The following is a 16,370-nucleotide window of genomic DNA, read 5'->3' as shown; positions in this document are numbered from 1 at the left end:
ACTCAGTCCATTTAATTAAGTTTGTAACAGGGTCTTAAATGAAATAATTTCACACAATTTTTTTTAACTTGTCAGTTGTACCAAACAAAACTGGATGCTTCGAATCTGAAGTTGGAAGTCGAGTGAAAGTGGGGGAATGTCGATTTCTTTTCACTTGTCTGAAACTAATTTTAGTGTTTTATAACATCATTATAACCTTGAATCTAACTGAAGCAATATGTCATTCGCTTAACATTTCTCCCATTTTGTCAAGGACTAGTGGAAGTCACTTTCCCCCTTATCTCATTCGAGAAAAAAAAAAAAAAAAATCTATTGGTTGCAATAGTGCTGGTGGTTTTTTATTTTTATTTTTCATTTTTTGCCTGGGGGTTGGTTTTACATCTACATTTAGAAGCAGAACCATAAGGAGCTTCAGCTTGTACAGGAATATGGTAAGAGAATGTACATTTCGTGGAGTGAAATTTATTCAAATGTATTGCTTTTCTTATTCGCAAAAACGAATATGAGGCCAGTCGGATCCCCCCCCGTGAGAATAGGATATATGAATAGGACGGCGATAGGCCTTTCAACTCTCAAGTGTTGTCGCCGGCCACAAATGGTCGCATCACATGCTAATCATACATCTTCTTTTATTCATTTTTGCTTTCGCTATGCCTCTCAAATATGATCAATCTTAATCCAATTTTTATTTAAATATTGCTGACACTCTGATATTCTTTTTTTCAAAAAAAAAAAGGTGGGTTGGGGGGGGAAGTGGTATTCTTTCTGTGATTTGAACGACATTTTCATGCAAATGTTCAATTCTTCTCACTTGATCTAAAGAATAATACGAGATTAATAAGGCGTTACGCTTTGACAGAATTTTGCTTCAAAACTGAACATTATATTGTCATCGAATTAATAATTAGGCAGTCATGAATTGATGATGAACCTAACCAAGTTCATAGAATTAAACTGACGTATAACCATTAACGAAGAAAAACCAAACAGGACAAATAATGGGAACAATAGGAAATCAATGGAGCATATTGATGATCGAAAGTGCTATAGCAGACAACTCGAACGTATTGTTATTTCTCCCCGTTAATGGTGAGACTATACCCATTTCTTTGAATCCATCTTCACAAGTCGTGGAGGCATCGGTAACTGAACTCACTGCAATATTGGCATCTTCATAGTGGTTAGACTTGTAGTCTTTGATGGCTTGTTTCAGAGTGGAGTTGGCATCTGAATAAAGATCTAGGCAGTCATTTAAGCAAGCCCTGAAGTTGGGATCCAATCTTTTGTTCTTCAAGAGCTCCTTAATGTAGTGCCTGGTGTCAGTCACGTTGACGCGAGTTAGCTTGAGGGAGATGATGCCAAGTTGGCGAAGATTAGCGCTATGGGCATCAGGAGATGCTTGAAGGGAGGCCACACAGAAGCTGTAGTAAATATTAGGATCATTACGTGCACATTTCCTGCAAGTTTCTTGGATGATGAGATCGGTTGCAGTTATGGCGAGGAAGGAAATGAAGAAAAGTAGAAGGGAAAAGAAAGAGAAGTTAGGGTTCATATTGTTTTTTTCTGGTGGCCCTTCACTGAGAGAGTAATATATATATATGATATTAAATTTATACCAAGTGTCACTTTTTAATATTTGATTATAGATGTTTAGCTTTCATTTATAATTAATTACAATGAATTAAATTAAGACTTCATTTATTGCATAGAAAATATTTTTCATATTTTTCGGTATCTGAGAGCACTTAGAAAAATTGATTAACCGAAAATATTTTTCTATTCAAAGGAAAAGTATGTCATTTTTAAGAAAAATGATTTCTATTTTCTAAAATAAAAAGTTATTTTTTATTTTCTAAACTTTAAAAATTTTATCAAAACATGAACATACTTATATGTATATAAAATAAATAAATATCATTAATTTAATATTACAATTAAATAAAAAAAAATATTTTCATTAAAAATATATTTTTAGAAAAAATTTTTCATATCCGAGTTATTTTCTGTGAAATAAATAGAAATGGAGCATAAATTTATAATTTTTTATTGAATTTTATATAATATTTATAGACTCAACAATATCTCATAAAAGGAAAAGCTTTGTATTTACAATAATATATAATTTTTAATTAATTTTAATTTAAATACTTAATTACAATCCAAATTTCACTCTTAATTAACTTATCTTTGAAATTCAAATAATGATAAATTATTTATGTCTTTCTTAAACGTTCAAATATATAATTATTATTTAATTTATTTTTCCAATTATAATTCATATTTTACTCCACAATTAATTTGATTTTTTCAAATCCAAATAATAAAAAAATTATTATCACAACATTAATTATCATCTGAATTTCTTTATTAATTAATTTAATTTGAAAATTTTTTATCTGTTTTAGTAGGATTTTCCCAACTTTAATTTGAACATAATTACAATAAGTCTAATTAATTTATAGCTTAAATAATAAAAAAGTATTTTATTAAATTCTTTTCATGTAAATTAATAAAAAAATCATCAAATTACCCTCTTGTGATTTCTATATTAGTCAATTAGCTAGTTTAACTTATAATATGGATGAAATGCGTTATTTTTTAAGCAAATATAAAATTTTGGAATTTATTTGTAAATTTAATATTTTAGTATTTGATTTAAATAAAAATTTATTTGAAATTCTTAATAATCAATTTTATTAAATTTATTATAATTAAATTAAATTTCATAAAATTGATAAAATTTGCTAATAATTTTCTAAACTTAAAATCATATATATTTCGAGTAACAATTATTTTATTTATTCTAAACACAAAAATTATTTCATTTGAAATGAATTTCATATTTAATATAAAATATACTGAATAAAAGAATTTATTTATAATTAAATTTTATCATAAAATTCATTTATAAATGAATTAAATTTTATCATAAAATTAAACTAAACAAGGTCATAGAGAATTCATGACTTAATAATTTTTTTTTAATTTAATTTTGAAGACAATATAAATATCACTTAGTAGTTTTTTTATATTATAAAAAGAAGCTTTAATTTCCTCCTTTTTTTTAAATCCTACCATATTAATTATTACATTGATTGAATGGTTAAACAAAAGCTGTGAGATTTGAGTCATTCTCCTGCACTAAAATATATACATTCTGATAATATTATTAAAATAATAATAAATACTACTATAGAACATAATAAAATCTATTATAAAACATGATTTCTCAATTTGTAACTAAGAATTTTCCTCATAAACTTGGTTTGAAAGCAGAAAGTGTCTGCTATTTGGAGTTTACTTTAATGAAGGTTTACATTTTGTTTGGATAAATTATGAGAGAGAGAAATTTTTTTTTTATTATTTTTTTATCATTTATTTTCTATGTTTGTGTTTAGATAAGTAAAAAATAACTGATAAAAAATAAAAAATGACAATAAAAATATAAAGGCAGGATAATTTTTCTCTTCTATTTCTTATTTAGAGGAAAATAGGATAAATTTTTTTCTCCGTCTTTATTTTCCTCTTCTATTCAAATTTCAAACTTATTTTACCTACTTATTTTTCTCTCCTCTTTTCCACTTATCCAAACAGGGTGTTGTAATAAAATCGTCCAGTCCTTGTTGGACGACTATTCCCTCCTTTGCTTATAAGGCTTTCCGTCCCTTTGCCATTTGCCACACACATTCTCTCAAGGCATGGCATGGCCTCTTTGGAATGTTGCTTTCAATTTTAATTAATTACTTTTCTTTATTTTTTCCTAAATTATTACATTTACAAAATTCCATCCAATTATTTTACACCAAACACCATAATGGGTCATAATTTCTAATTAATTTTATTTTTTAATATTTAAAAAAAAAAGAAAGAGAAATCATCCTTCAGCAAGAGGTCATTTCATTGGGTTGTGAATTCGGATGATGGGCTAAATGGGCCGAACCAAAAGCAATCAGCCCATATGACCGGCAGCATGAATTGAATGGCTCCTCCTCCTCGGTACTTCCCTCACCATTTTCGTTTTTCAAACGCAGATAAGGAAACCTACCAACCAAACTCAGCTGAACCATGGCAAACCTCAGGACGGCTATGGACTCCGCATTCTGGGATCAACCCATTTCTTCTCCAAAAACCCTAGAAGGATGTGCCCGCTCTATCCCTGGCGACCCATTCCCCTTGGACGCCACTAGAGCCAGCCGAGCCCTTAGGATTCAACAGCTCTCCCTATTAGGAAATGGCTTCCCTCTCGGTATCATTCCCTCTTACTCTCCCACTTCTAACAAGGACCTTGGTTCTTTCTCTCTCCAGTCTGTCTTGCTCAAACTTGCCACCTCTAACTGGTAATCTTTTACTTCTTTTTTTTTTTTTTTTTTCTTTTCTGCCTACTAGCTACCCAAGCTAGAAAAACATGAAACCTTGGGAGTGGGAATTGGGTTTTCTCAGTTATAATTGTTGATGCTGGAATTGTTTCTGAAACCAGAAATGTATTATCAGAGTTTCTAATAGTTGTCATACATGATCATTATGTGCACAGCTGGCTGGGATTAATCGGGCAGTTCCGACCAAAGAAATTGATTTCGTCTATTAAAGCGGAACTTTCTAATGCTGAGGAACTTGAATTCTCTGTATTTAAGGATGCGGCCAAACATTTCCTGGACAAGTCACTCTATTGTATTGGTTTATCCTCACAGTTTTCTCCAACTCCTTCCTCTTCTGTGTTGCTTAGCACTGAACGGCATGGTGAGAAGATGAGACCTCGCTACAAAATGATGCTCTTTCAACAGGCATGCTTTTCAATTTTATTCATCTTCATTTGTTTCTTTTACTTCTAAAAAACTTTTTGCACTTGCTGATATGTATGGATTTCTCCTCTATAATTATGTACAGTAGCTGGGTACTCTGTTTTCCCTCTTTCCGATGCAACAGAAGGCTTACAATGTGGAAATCCCTACTTCACTAGGACAACCTTATGTATCTGGATGCTCTGCTTTACATATTGTTTTGTTGTTCGCTTCTTCCTATCAACTGTGCACTGCTTAACAAAAAGTTGTTAATGTGTTGTCTTTGGTTTCTTTGGTTAAATTTAGGCTAATGAATACACTGATGTGACATGGTTGTTGAGCTCATGTAGAAAGGGATGCTGTTATTAAGTTTTTAACGACGATCATAGTTCATAGTGGTTATTGATTATTACGAACATAGATCCTTGGTATTGACCTTTTCGTTGTTATTACTGCCATGGTTTCTTTTTTCTAAGTTTCACTTTGTGGTGATGACTATGGCCTTCAACAATGTGCTATGTTGCAGCTTCCTTCTCATGATATCACTTTGGAGGCTGCATGGCCTGAGCTGTTTATTGACCATAAAGGTAGATATTGGGATGTTCCTGAGTCAATATCCTTAGATATGTCTTCACTTGTCTCTGAATCTGGCTTCCGGTACCGTTTTGGGATACACAAAAGCAATGGCCATCCAAAGGCTGTTAATGCCATAAATGATGAGCCACCTCTTGCTTTGATGCCTGGATTATGTGGAAAGGCTTCCTTTTCTTATGAGAAGAGCAAGGATCTTTGGAGGAAGAAACAGACTAAGAAGGACATCATGACAAAGGCAGATAAGGGTTGGATTTGGCGTCCCTCATATGATGTGCGTCTCAGTGAACCTCATGCAGCAATATCTGGAATTGTTGGTAATGTTGCTGCATTGAAGAGTAGTTCTTTCTGTTGCTAATTAGCTTTGTATTATGTTCTAGATTGTGCCTGAAGCCGAATCGTTGCTGCTGTTTCTGACTATTAACTTATCACATGATATACGTCTTAGGTGGCTCCTGCGCAGCACGGTTTGGAGGCTGGGGGTACTCAGCATCTACAGACGGGGATACCTCAACAAGTACAGGAAAGAGAAGCCCATTCAATGCTGATTTTTTTGGCTCAGTTTGCTATACTTTCCAACACGGGAAGTTTACAAAGCTATATGGTGATCTAACTAGGGTGGATGCCCGCCTGGATATCTGTTCAGCTTTTGCTCTTACCAAAAGGGCTTTAAATATTTTCAGGAGGTCTTCAGTTAGTGGTGCAGCAGACAATCCATTGTCATCTCCCAGGATGAATTTGATTCTTCAACAGCAGGTGCTCTTAAATCTTTCTTTTCTTTTGTAGTCTTAATGCATGGAAAAGCTAAAACATACTTGGTGGATGAATCATTTGCAACTTGACTAGGTTAATGACAATTTGTTTTGGAGATAAATTAGCTATATGGGTAATCATTTTTAGCATGAGTGGTTAGAATCATTGAAGATGAGGGTCATATTTTTGGCTGAGAAAATTGAATGAGGAGAAATGCATGGTTAAACTTCCAAAAAAAAAAAAAACTCTCAAGAGAAGGCAGAAATGAGTGCAGTACTGAGCCTCTAAAATCGTCTCAAGCACTGCAGAGAGACTAAAAATGGAATGCTGAATTTATCTCCGTACATGACACATTAATTTTGTAGGTTGCTGGCCCAATTGTCTTCCGAGTGGATTCGGGATTTTCGCTTGGTTCTGCATCAGGGCGACAACGTCCGCATGTAGAGGATCTAATATATAGTTTGAGTTATTCATTGAGGCTTCTACGCTCTGGGAAGGTTGTTGCTTGGTATTCTCCAAAAAGAAAAGAAGGAATGATTGAATTGCGCTTATTTGAGTTTTGAACCTCACCTTTTATTAATGGTGTACGCTTATTTTGCCTGGAGTACTCGTAAATTTTTGCCTATGGTTGCAATTTGCAAATGCATTAGAAGTCAATATTTCCTTACTGAACGTGATGGATTTTGAGTTTTAATGGTCCTGTTATTGTTTCATGTTTGTGCGTTCAACTAATCAGCTTCTAGGGAGTCTTTAATACTCCCAGCTGAACACTAATTTTGTACAATGTTACGAAGATAAAAATTTCAAAATAGTGGCCGATGCGTAGACATTGGGCTACACTCCACGGGCTGATTCAATGTTTAGATATTCAACCAATCAAACTGGCATCCAAGTCACTCGACACATCATACAGGCCGCCTTCCATCCAAGTAAATGGTAGCAACAGTTGATAGAAATGCTGGATCACAGGTTGTAACGTGAAGAGTTAGGTCAGCATTCTAGCACAAGTATCTTTTCAAGGAAGCAATTGAAGTTTGGCTCATTTAACAAGGGAAATTCAAATTGTGGTCATTAAAAGTTTTCTTACGAAAAACAAAACCATGAATTACTGGCTTGCCTCTTGCCTGCACACAACTTATAGGTAACAATAGCCAATAGGGCGCCCATCTGTTACCACCAACACCCAAAAGCGTTCAAGTTTACTGAGAAATAGTGAAATTTCCGATCGCAATAGAATCAAATCCGTTAAAATTCGCTAATAATCACTATCGGTAGAAATCCTCATTTTTGCACATTGGAATCAAGAAGCATGGAAGAAGGAATTCAATATAACAGAGTTATATAACACATTCTTATGAAATGAGTCTACAGTTTACTCGAGACACCAGTCTTATGAATTATAGAGTTTACAGTTTACTCGAGACATCAATGCACAAGGAAAAAAATCCCTTGTAACTATATTTAAGCGTACAACAACGCCCTACTCAAAAACTCAGAAAATTGCTCTTTTGGAAATCATGTGCAACTGCTGAAATTCACTCAACCACAGCCAATAAATCACCAGCTTTGCAAAAGCAATGCCTGGTTTCTGTTCCTAAATCAACCTGCATAATTCCCATAAAGCTTTGATGAACGCACGCACAAGCAACAATAAGCATGTACAATCAACACACAATTGTATTGATAACAGAAAATACAAAACATCTTTAACAGGTAAGCAAAGAATAACAGTAAAGTTTAAGAGGAAATAGAAATCTCCTTGGTGAATGTCCACAGGCTGGTTTGATGACGGAGTCATTAATCAAAGGCATATGCCTCAATAACTCCAACTTAATAGAAAAATAATCTCACTTAACTACACAAAGGAATTATTCAAAATCTGAGAATGTTCATCACATTACCCAGCATTAATAGATGTGTAATGTGTACATGAAATCACTCCCTGACATATGATAGGCAGAGAGAGATACAGAGGGGGGGAGAAGGAGGGACAAAGTAGATGGTGATGATATGTATCCACATCCAATGCTGTTGTATTTATAGATGTTAAGAATAAAAAAAAAAAAAGCAAAGAATTTCAGAAGTCACATGAAGTAGGTCATAAACAAGGGGGGAGAACACAAGGCCTAATATCTTGCGTAGACTGTTACACATGCTAGATGGATTACGAGAGTGTACACTCGTGCAAACACACTCAAACACAAATTTCTCAACATTCATTGTCAAAAGGTAAACAGCAAGAGAGAGAGAGAGAGAGAGGAAGAGAGAGAAGAGTTGAGATGTCTTTCAAGCATCTGTAGAGTGACAATTTCTTTAATTGCAGCAGTAGACTGAGTGGTTCTCCAGTCTACATTCTACTACTATTAAGTGTAATATGCTCAAAGTAAAAGCTTCAAAAACCTCATACAATCAGGAATATAACCAACCTAATTGTAGACAATGCACCAAAGTCCGTAGTTAAGGCAACAGCACAGGCATATAGGAAACAAATTTGAAGGGAACTAACAGGATATATACAGGTAATGACTACATATGGAAGTTTCCTACCGTGGCAACACTGCTTACCTCATAAGCATTTATGTCTGAGAAAAGAACCTGCAAAAGCGGGCACCAGAGAATCAAATTTGGTAGCAGTACTTATAACAATGACAGCAACAAGATGACTAAAATCTTTTTACAAAATTGAATTACTAACCTTCTTTCCAGCCTCCACTTCCCCAACCTCAGTACCAACAGATAGTACCTAAAAAAATTCATGCTTAATGTCAAAAATAAAAATAAAAATAAAATCAACGTCTCTTCATAAAAGACAAGAATTGAAGTGCTACTCACCTCCCCCATTAGGTAGCGCTCAAATTTCACAGCTGATTTAGGCAACAAAACTCCGCCAGTTGATTTCTGTGGCACAAAACTGAGCAATGAACACGACAACCCAAAAAGGGAAGATTTTATGCATAAAGCTTGTAAATATGAATTTCACAAACTCTATTCCCATTAACAAGCAACTAAAAAGCACAACGAGTCAAGCCCAACATAAACACGGATAGTAAAAAAGTTTATTTTGTTATGACGAAAGTGTTGAGAGATCAGAAGCGGTGAAACATACCTCAGGTAATTCTTCAAGACGGATAAGGACCCTATCAGATTGAGGAACAACCTGCGACCCTCAAAGTTAGTCCATCAAGCATAGATAGACTAAAACAGTACATCCGAAATAGAAACTAAAATGGAAAAGAAGAACAAACTGCATTATTTGCAAAAATTAGTACCTTCGTGGGATCCCATTTTTTGGCAATTGCATTGATTCTGAGAGAATTTCTCCTCAATCCTGGAGACGCGGAAAGAAATTAGGCCAAATAAAAGCATAAATATATGTATTGGAAACAGATTGAGGGATTAACGAATTAAAGAAAGGGAAAAGTAATGTAAAGGAGATTGAACAGACCTACAAGCCTCTGCTGAGAGAGAGAAGGGGAATTAGTTTTGTTAAGCAATAAGGGTTTTGATAGAAACACAAATGAAGACGCCATGGATAAGGCCCGACACTGATAAAGTTTTAAGCAGGAAAGCAGCAGCGCAGACAAACAATCAAAAAGACTCCTTACTAAACCCTTCACCTCTAGTCTATACTGCGAAGACAAGTGCCACGGATTTTTCAACAATTATATCCCCGAGATCTAGGGCAAATGATCGAACGCTTCTGTGTGCGTGTACCATCAATTATACAATTATGGGTCCGTGTATATCACATTCTTGAATTCAATAAATAATTGTACCCTATAATTTACCGAATTCTAAACTCTTCATTATTTATTTATTTATTTTTTAATTACCAAATGACCCTCAAGAAAAGCTGAAATCTTCTAGAACTTTGGGATTAACAGCACAGGTTTTGCAACTGTGGAATCAAGTCTCGGAGTTGGGGCGGGTCGATCCCAATTACATGTGGCAATGGAAGTGCATAAGCAAAAATGTGCATCTCTATTTGTATTCCCGAGTAGAGATGGGCATGATTGAAACCTCAAATTGAAAATTAATTAAAATTAAACTTTAAAATCAGATTGAAATCGATAAATTTAATTTGTTAGAATCAAATTTTTCCTTTACAAAACTTTTTAATTGTCGGATGCAATTAAAATCAAACTAAATTAAAATTAAAATTAAGAAAAAGTTGAAACCAAAATTATTTAATTAAAAAAAAAAAAAACTCTTCAATCCAATTTTAGTCCTCTTTCTTACTCTAGCATCGAAATTGCCAATCTAATTTTCAGTTTTCACCCGAATCAGAGTTTGACTGAGTCCATCCCCCAGTTAAATATTTTGAAGACAATCTGTTAATTACGTATATTTTTAACAATCCAAAACAAATAATCATGCACGTCATTAAAATAATAATAATAATAATAACAATAATAATAATAAATGCTATTATGGATGCTTTTGATTCAAATTGAAACACATAAAATGATAGAAGATGCAGTATGTAATGTAAATCACAAATATGAAAATCAAAAGTATTTCTATTGTATCACTCCAAAATTTTAAATTTTATGAGCATTTTTGGTATTTTAATTTTATTTAAATTTTAGAAATTTTTTTGAGATATGTGATTGATACTAGGTGTGTGTGTGTCCCAAATTACCTTTTTTATGATATGATGTGAAAATGTTTGTTTGTTGCATTCTTCCTCACAGTGCATTAGTTTTTAGATAGTTATAGGGATTATGGTTAAAATTGATATTTTACCTATCTTCAATCATTGCCCCTTTGTTACAATAGGAGATTAACGTAAACAAAACAAAAGTATCGTTTCGTATAACTATTATTATTATTATTATTATTATTATTATTATTATTATTATTATTATTATTATTTAGATGCAAATGTGGAACTTGCATCAGATGGCCCTTTGGGCATCAGAAGTTACAAGATTCATAATATCAGTTGGAAGAGAAATAAGCCAATAAGGGGGAAGAGTTCTTTTAAGATAACATTTTGCTATGTAATATGCTACACGATTTGCTGACCTCCTAACTACTGCAAGAGAAAACTGAGAATAGAAAGACATCAAACTTTTAATACCTCGAACTATTGCTTGAATTTCCCAACTGGCATTCTCAAAAGAGTTCACTTTAGCTGAATGAAGAATAAGTGAATCAGTTTCCAAAATAACTGGAGGTGCTCCTATAGCAATTGCCATATGCATAGCTTCAAGTCACCTGCTAAGGGGGGGGCTGAAAGGATACACTTAGTTGCACCGTAAATAACAGTACCCTCATGATTTCTAGCTACCACATCAACTGCTGCATAACAAAGATTTTCCTTCCGGGTTGTATCACAATTAATTTTACAAAAACCATTTGGGGGAGTTTGCCAAAAGGAAGGTTGACTCTGATTCACTTGGATTGGAGCATAAGTCAGCAGAAGTCGTAGTATGAACTTATTTCAACTCAGAAAACGCAGCAACATTGACCTCCAAAATTCAAGATACACATACAAAGCATATCCTCTAATGTCTGAATTGTTCTTTCGGACTACCCATCTGTCGGTGTAGAAGGCTATGCTAAAGTTCAATTGTGTGCCAAGTGATTCCTGAAGTTTCCTCCAAAATTGAGAAGTGAACTAGGGCCCTCTATCCTATATTATGGAAGTAGAAACTCCATGCAATCTAACTATCTCCCGAATGTACATCCTTGCATACTAAGCAACAGAATAGATAGTCCGTATAAGTAAAAAGTGACCTGACTTAATCAGATGATACACAATCACCCATATAGAGTCATATCCACGTGTAGTACAAGGCAACCTAGTCACGAAGTCTATAGTAATTATTTTCCACTTCCACTCTAGAATTGGAATCTAACAAGTTAAGCACTTGGACACAAAATCTGTTATGTCTCTCTTCATGCCATTTTATCAGTACCTATTTTCATATCATGGTATATTTTTATAGATCCTGAGTGACCACTATAGGGCGTATAGTGTGCCTCTTGCATAATCTTATTTCTTTGGTTGTCCACATCTGGCACACACACCATGGAGCCTTGCATAAGGGTGCGACTCTTTCCACAATCTGCATTAATTGTGAGTCCCTATGCTGGAAAACTCTAATACTATCCCGCAGATATGGCCTTACTCTAAAATGTGTCAAAAGTGCACCCGAATCAGTTATGTCCAAGATCAAACCTTAATCCATCAACTCATGCAACTCCCAAATCAATGGTCTCCTCTCTGGAGATATATGTGCCAAGCTGTCTGAAGATTTCCTGCTCAAGGTGTCAATTTAATTTTCATAATATTTAATACAATAAAATATTATAATTTACACATAAAATAATTATTTAAAAATTCAGAGTATTACATTATTAACTCATAACAATTTATTAAACTAGACTCATAGCAATTTATTAAACTACTTTATTAATTGCTAATTGCTTACGTGAAAAAATAGAAAAATTAATATCCACTTAGGCAAAAAAATAATTAAAAGTAAATTAAAAAATCCATAATTTCATAGAATAAAATATTCCCTTTTATGTTGTGCATCCAGTCTCATATTTCCTTCTTTCATTAGTTAACCCACCTTTTATAATGGTATTATGGCATTATTAGCATCTAACCCAATAGCCAAAGAACCTTGGCATATTTGAAATCAAAATCCTGACATCATTACTGCGTACATTTTTTTAAAATTACACCATTACTATATATTGATTATTAACTACTTTGTTATTATACCAATTAAATTAGCCTTTCACTCATGCACAATACATTTTCCAGCCATCAAGTTTTCATGATTTTATGCTGAATAATATAAACTTTTTTTCATAATGTATCATTCTTTATGAACTATTGCTGGTAATAAATGCTTAAACAATTTCAAGTATTAGCACTACAACAAGATGAGCACTACAGTGAGAAGGAGAGGTGTGTCTCTCTTTAGCAATGACAAAAAACTTTTTTGAGACATGTCTTCCGGTTTGGAATGACAACAAAAATTTGCTTAGCCAATGAAATCACATGCAAGAGCAAGCTAGATCAGAAATTTCATCATTTAACCCACTCAAAAGCTAGAGAATTTTCATATACTCGACATAGACAATAAGCTTCTCTAGGTTGGAAATCTTAAGATATACGATGCTGCTATAAGAATTTCATAGGCAATAGTGAGAGAATCAAGGGAAGAGTAGAGTGCCGATTGTATAAAAAGATATGGGTTATGTGATTTGTGAAATAATCCAACAAAGATTCAATCAAACATTCAAGAGCAACAATAGAAGTAGATGGAAGGAAAGAGAATCATTGTTACCTACCAAAGAACGTGAACAGTGACGGCAACAAGCGGGGCAGCGTTTCTGAAGGACCAATGGGCTTTCTTGCAAATATTTTCCCGAGTTTTGGTTCCGAGGTTAAAGTAGGGAATGCTGATTCTCTTAGTTTTGGCAATCTCATTCCCTTACTTATAGGAATGAGAATAAAAAAGAGGGGCTTACAAACAGCAAGAAAGGGAATCCATCATTCCCATTCCCATTCCCATTCCCATTCCAATTCTTGAGTCCATTTTCATCAAACCAAACGGCCCCTAAAACAAATCGATATTTTGCATTCACTAGAATGCGTTCCTTGAAGACTATACCATAATTGTTCAAATCCTTCCATTTGCTTAAAACCCGTTGATCAGAAAACTCTAACCCCAAACGTTTGAAATCAAATGACATCAACCAACTCGGGAAGCGATCCCGCGCTACCTGCAGTATGGTGATCCAACCAGGCCATTGAACGCTCAGCAAAGTCCAAGCCCGAAACTAAAATGAGACTTGACCCCAGGTCCAATGGGTTGGTGTCACTATGAGTGGTGGGCCCCTCAGAAAGAGGTGGCTCAAACTCTGCTCCATTTCTAGGCAAGAGCAGCTCAAAAACACTACTTGATGATTCATACAACGGACACTTGGGACCACCAGTTCTATGATTTGCCCTTAATCTCTGCGGCGCCTTTTATCCCGTCGCTTTTTTACGCGGAATAAAGAAAAGGGGAAAAAAAAAAAATCTTTTCCGTTCACAATTTCAAAACTACTAGAGAGTAGACCAATATTCTTTGTTGCACAATGTCGGGAAAGAAGTGGAATCCTGTGTGAGATTAGGGTTTCTTTTCGTCCTTCCCTTTCCATTCTCTCTTACTCTCTTACCGTTGGACGTTGGAGGATTACTTAAAATTTACTAGTGTTAGTGGTGATAATGGTGCTCAAGAAGCTCTGCTGCTTTGAGTGGATGGTTCTCTGTCATCTTCTTCTAGCTGCTTTTGTTTCTTCCAAGGACCATGGTAATGTGCTCTTTTGCTATTAGCAGTTCGTTATAGGGATTATTGACTGTTGATTTGAAGTGTGGATTGTGAAATGAAAGGGTCTGCCCTGAGCCCTGACTGCCCCTTTGTGTTGATTTTCTGCTTCTTCTGCTCTGTCATGTCATGTCTCTAACATGTTGCAGGAAGAAGTTAAGTAGCTTATAACAGAACTCCGGAATGGACGATTCCATAGTCTAAGATTGAGATTAAGGCTTTTCTTGGAAACCAAACAAGATAGGATTATTTAAGTCTTTTATTTATTTATTTTTTTTTTGACATTCCAAATAAAATAAAATAAAAAAGAATTTTTGGTACGCTAATTGCTACTCAAATATCAATTTAGAAGTTTCATCAATGTCTATATAGGCACCAATTAGTGGCATTTCACGTTGCATCTGAGACCAATAGAGGTTAGCACACTTCAGAAGCAATAAGGATTAAGGTGGCGCCCCCCTTTTCTGCTAATTGATTAAACTAACACATTTGGCGTATTAACCATTATAATGTGTGTGTTTGACTCATTATCTAATTACAAAAATATTTGTTTATTGATATTATTATTTTTCAAATAATTATGCAGGCATAGAAATGAGCAGAATTTGCTTGTACTATGGAAACAAGCAAATATTGACCTCTAACTTTATAAGATTCATTCGATTTGGCAATTACTTAACAAGATACCTATCCCTTAGACAGCACATTAGCCGCATAGCTGCCGAGACTATGGAACACCATATGTTAGTTCAGTCAGGTTTTACTAGGTGTCCTCATCAATTTTGTTTCTATGAGATATTTAGTATCGTAAAGCAATTTATTGGTTTACACAACTACATACAAGCCACTAGAAGAAAAATTGTGATTGGAGAATAGTTGAGCACCTAGCCTCGTTGTCTTTTGCAGAAACCAATTTATGACAGCGAGCTTCTAAAAATGCGTTGAAAATTTATATTTGTCATGAGAAACTGCTGAGTACTTCCAGCTGAATTTGTTTTGCATGTCCACATTCTTATATTTTTCTAATGGTTGTTTGTCATTTAATGTTTGATGAACAGGAAATCCCGCAAATGATCTTGTAGGGATCATTAATGAGAATCGAACAGCCCATAAACTTCCACAGCTTAATGACAGCCCTGGCCTCGGCTGCATGGCGCTGCAATATGTTGAATTATGCAAGGGTAACTGCACTGGTAACAGGGCTGTAAACTGCAAACCACCTGAAGATGACTTCACTGAGGTTTTTGCTCCTAATTGTGGTGTAGAACTACCCACTTTTGGCACCATAACTGGCCACATTGTAGGTTGTGAATTCAAGTATCTCCAACCATCAGAAGCCTTTTCTCATGTTATTGTCAAAGACAATAGAACTTTATCCATTCTGCGAAATAAATCACATACAGAGGTGGGAGTAGGCTTGGTTGGGCTTCACAAGGGTCCTTTCTTTTGGTGTATTTTATTTAGCAATGGCCAGACGAATTCTACATTTGTTCTTGAAGATCAAGGTAAAGGGATTAAGCAAAAGAAAGGGTGCTACAGCGGAAGCTTTTTTCCATGCAGTGGTGGGCAGAAGATCAGTGTGTTATTGAATAATATTATGACCTTGGTTTTTCTATATATTTTCCTCTTCCTAATTTTGCACCAAAATCAGTTTGTGATGATGTGAATTTTGTGCATGACTCTGCTCGAAGTTTTCTACCATATTGTAAAAGGTACATTGTATGATGTGCAATTTTTCCAACTTGTCTATCCTTTGCGATGTTTCAGTTTTCTAGTTTCTTGATGAGTGTAGAAAAAAGTTGAATTCAACCTAAATTTAGAATCTCCTTTTGTTATTTCTTCATATTGTGGCTTGTTAAGACATGACTCAGATTAGTCAGCCGGACCAAATATACCCATTCAACGTTCCCTG

The 16,370-nt window shown here is 34.5% G+C and overlaps 4 protein-coding genes across 5 annotated transcripts; 2 read left to right on the top strand and 2 right to left on the bottom strand.

Moving 5' to 3' along the window:
* Positions 1 to 874: 874 nt before the first annotated feature.
* On the bottom strand, positions 875 to 1,569 carry LOC110649108 (putative invertase inhibitor). Its single transcript, XM_021803528.2, has one exon. The coding sequence runs from the start codon at positions 1,550 to 1,552 to the stop codon at positions 1,016 to 1,018; it is 537 nt and encodes a 178-aa protein (XP_021659220.2). The 5' UTR covers positions 1,553 to 1,569; the 3' UTR covers positions 875 to 1,015.
* Positions 1,570 to 3,997: 2,428 nt separating this feature from the next.
* Positions 3,998 to 6,835, top strand: LOC110649089 (protein TRIGALACTOSYLDIACYLGLYCEROL 4, chloroplastic). The gene is made up of 5 exons (XM_021803505.2): positions 3,998 to 4,337; positions 4,532 to 4,781; positions 5,305 to 5,686; positions 5,818 to 6,125; positions 6,488 to 6,835. The coding sequence occupies exons 1-5, from the start codon at positions 4,066 to 4,068 to the stop codon at positions 6,683 to 6,685; spliced, it is 1,410 nt and encodes a 469-aa protein (XP_021659197.2). The 5' UTR covers positions 3,998 to 4,065; the 3' UTR covers positions 6,686 to 6,835.
* A 593-nt stretch (positions 6,836 to 7,428) lies between these two features.
* On the bottom strand, positions 7,429 to 9,849 carry LOC110649074 (10 kDa chaperonin 1, chloroplastic). 2 transcript variants are annotated; one of them, XM_021803495.2, is made up of 7 exons: positions 9,568 to 9,849; positions 9,392 to 9,450; positions 9,229 to 9,279; positions 8,955 to 9,020; positions 8,818 to 8,865; positions 8,688 to 8,717; positions 7,429 to 7,726 (listed from the first exon to the last, which is right to left on the bottom strand). In XM_021803495.2, exons 1-7 carry the CDS (start codon positions 9,650 to 9,652, stop codon positions 7,658 to 7,660), a joined length of 408 nt encoding a protein of 135 aa, XP_021659187.1. In that variant the 5' UTR covers positions 9,653 to 9,849; the 3' UTR covers positions 7,429 to 7,657. The 2 variants fall into 2 exon arrangements, with proteins under 2 accessions (XP_021659187.1, XP_021659179.1); XM_021803487.2 differs by having other exon boundaries at positions 8,670 to 8,717; positions 9,568 to 9,826.
* Positions 9,850 to 14,075: 4,226 nt separating this feature from the next.
* Positions 14,076 to 16,224, top strand: LOC110649064 (uncharacterized). Its single transcript, XM_021803477.2, has 2 exons — positions 14,076 to 14,443; positions 15,517 to 16,224. Exons 1-2 carry the CDS (start codon positions 14,359 to 14,361, stop codon positions 16,122 to 16,124), a joined length of 693 nt encoding a protein of 230 aa, XP_021659169.2. The 5' UTR covers positions 14,076 to 14,358; the 3' UTR covers positions 16,125 to 16,224.
* The last annotated feature ends 146 nt before the right edge of the window (positions 16,225 to 16,370 follow it).

This window comes from Hevea brasiliensis, chromosome 2 (assembly GCF_030052815.1).
Source record: "Hevea brasiliensis isolate MT/VB/25A 57/8 chromosome 2, ASM3005281v1, whole genome shotgun sequence".
Classification (NCBI taxonomy): domain Eukaryota; kingdom Viridiplantae; phylum Streptophyta; class Magnoliopsida; order Malpighiales; family Euphorbiaceae; genus Hevea; species Hevea brasiliensis.
The sequence above is the reverse complement of the archived record's forward strand: the minus strand, read 5'-3'. Positions and strand labels throughout refer to the sequence as shown.

What these genes read in the sequence shown, in the direction of transcription:
- LOC110649074 (XM_021803487.2), bottom strand. Translation starts at nt 9,652, where the DNA reads ATGGCGTCTTCATTTGTGTTTCTATCAAAACCCTTATTGCTTAACAAA. An exon ending in AAGTGGAGGCTGGAAAGAAG is followed by an intron (nt 8,718 to 8,817) that starts GTTAGTAATTCA and finishes CCGCTTTTGCAG; the next exon opens with GTTCTTTTCTCAGACATAAA. An exon ending in AGGTAAGCAGTGTTGCCACG is followed by an intron (nt 7,727 to 8,669) that starts GTAGGAAACTTC and finishes GGAATTATGCAG; the next exon opens with GTTGATTTAGGAACAGAAAC.
- LOC110649089 (XM_021803505.2), top strand. Translation starts at nt 4,066, where the DNA reads ATGGCAAACCTCAGGACGGCTATGGACTCCGCATTCTGGGATCAACCC. An exon ending in AAACTTGCCACCTCTAACTG is followed by an intron (nt 4,338 to 4,531) that starts GTAATCTTTTAC and finishes TTATGTGCACAG; the next exon opens with CTGGCTGGGATTAATCGGGC. An exon ending in AGCAATATCTGGAATTGTTG is followed by an intron (nt 5,687 to 5,817) that starts GTAATGTTGCTG and finishes TATACGTCTTAG; the next exon opens with GTGGCTCCTGCGCAGCACGG.
- LOC110649064 (XM_021803477.2), top strand. Translation starts at nt 14,359, where the DNA reads ATGGTGCTCAAGAAGCTCTGCTGCTTTGAGTGGATGGTTCTCTGTCAT. An exon ending in TGTTTCTTCCAAGGACCATG is followed by an intron (nt 14,444 to 15,516) that starts GTAATGTGCTCT and finishes TTTGATGAACAG; the next exon opens with GAAATCCCGCAAATGATCTT.
- LOC110649108 (XM_021803528.2), bottom strand. Translation starts at nt 1,552, where the DNA reads ATGAACCCTAACTTCTCTTTCTTTTCCCTTCTACTTTTCTTCATTTCC.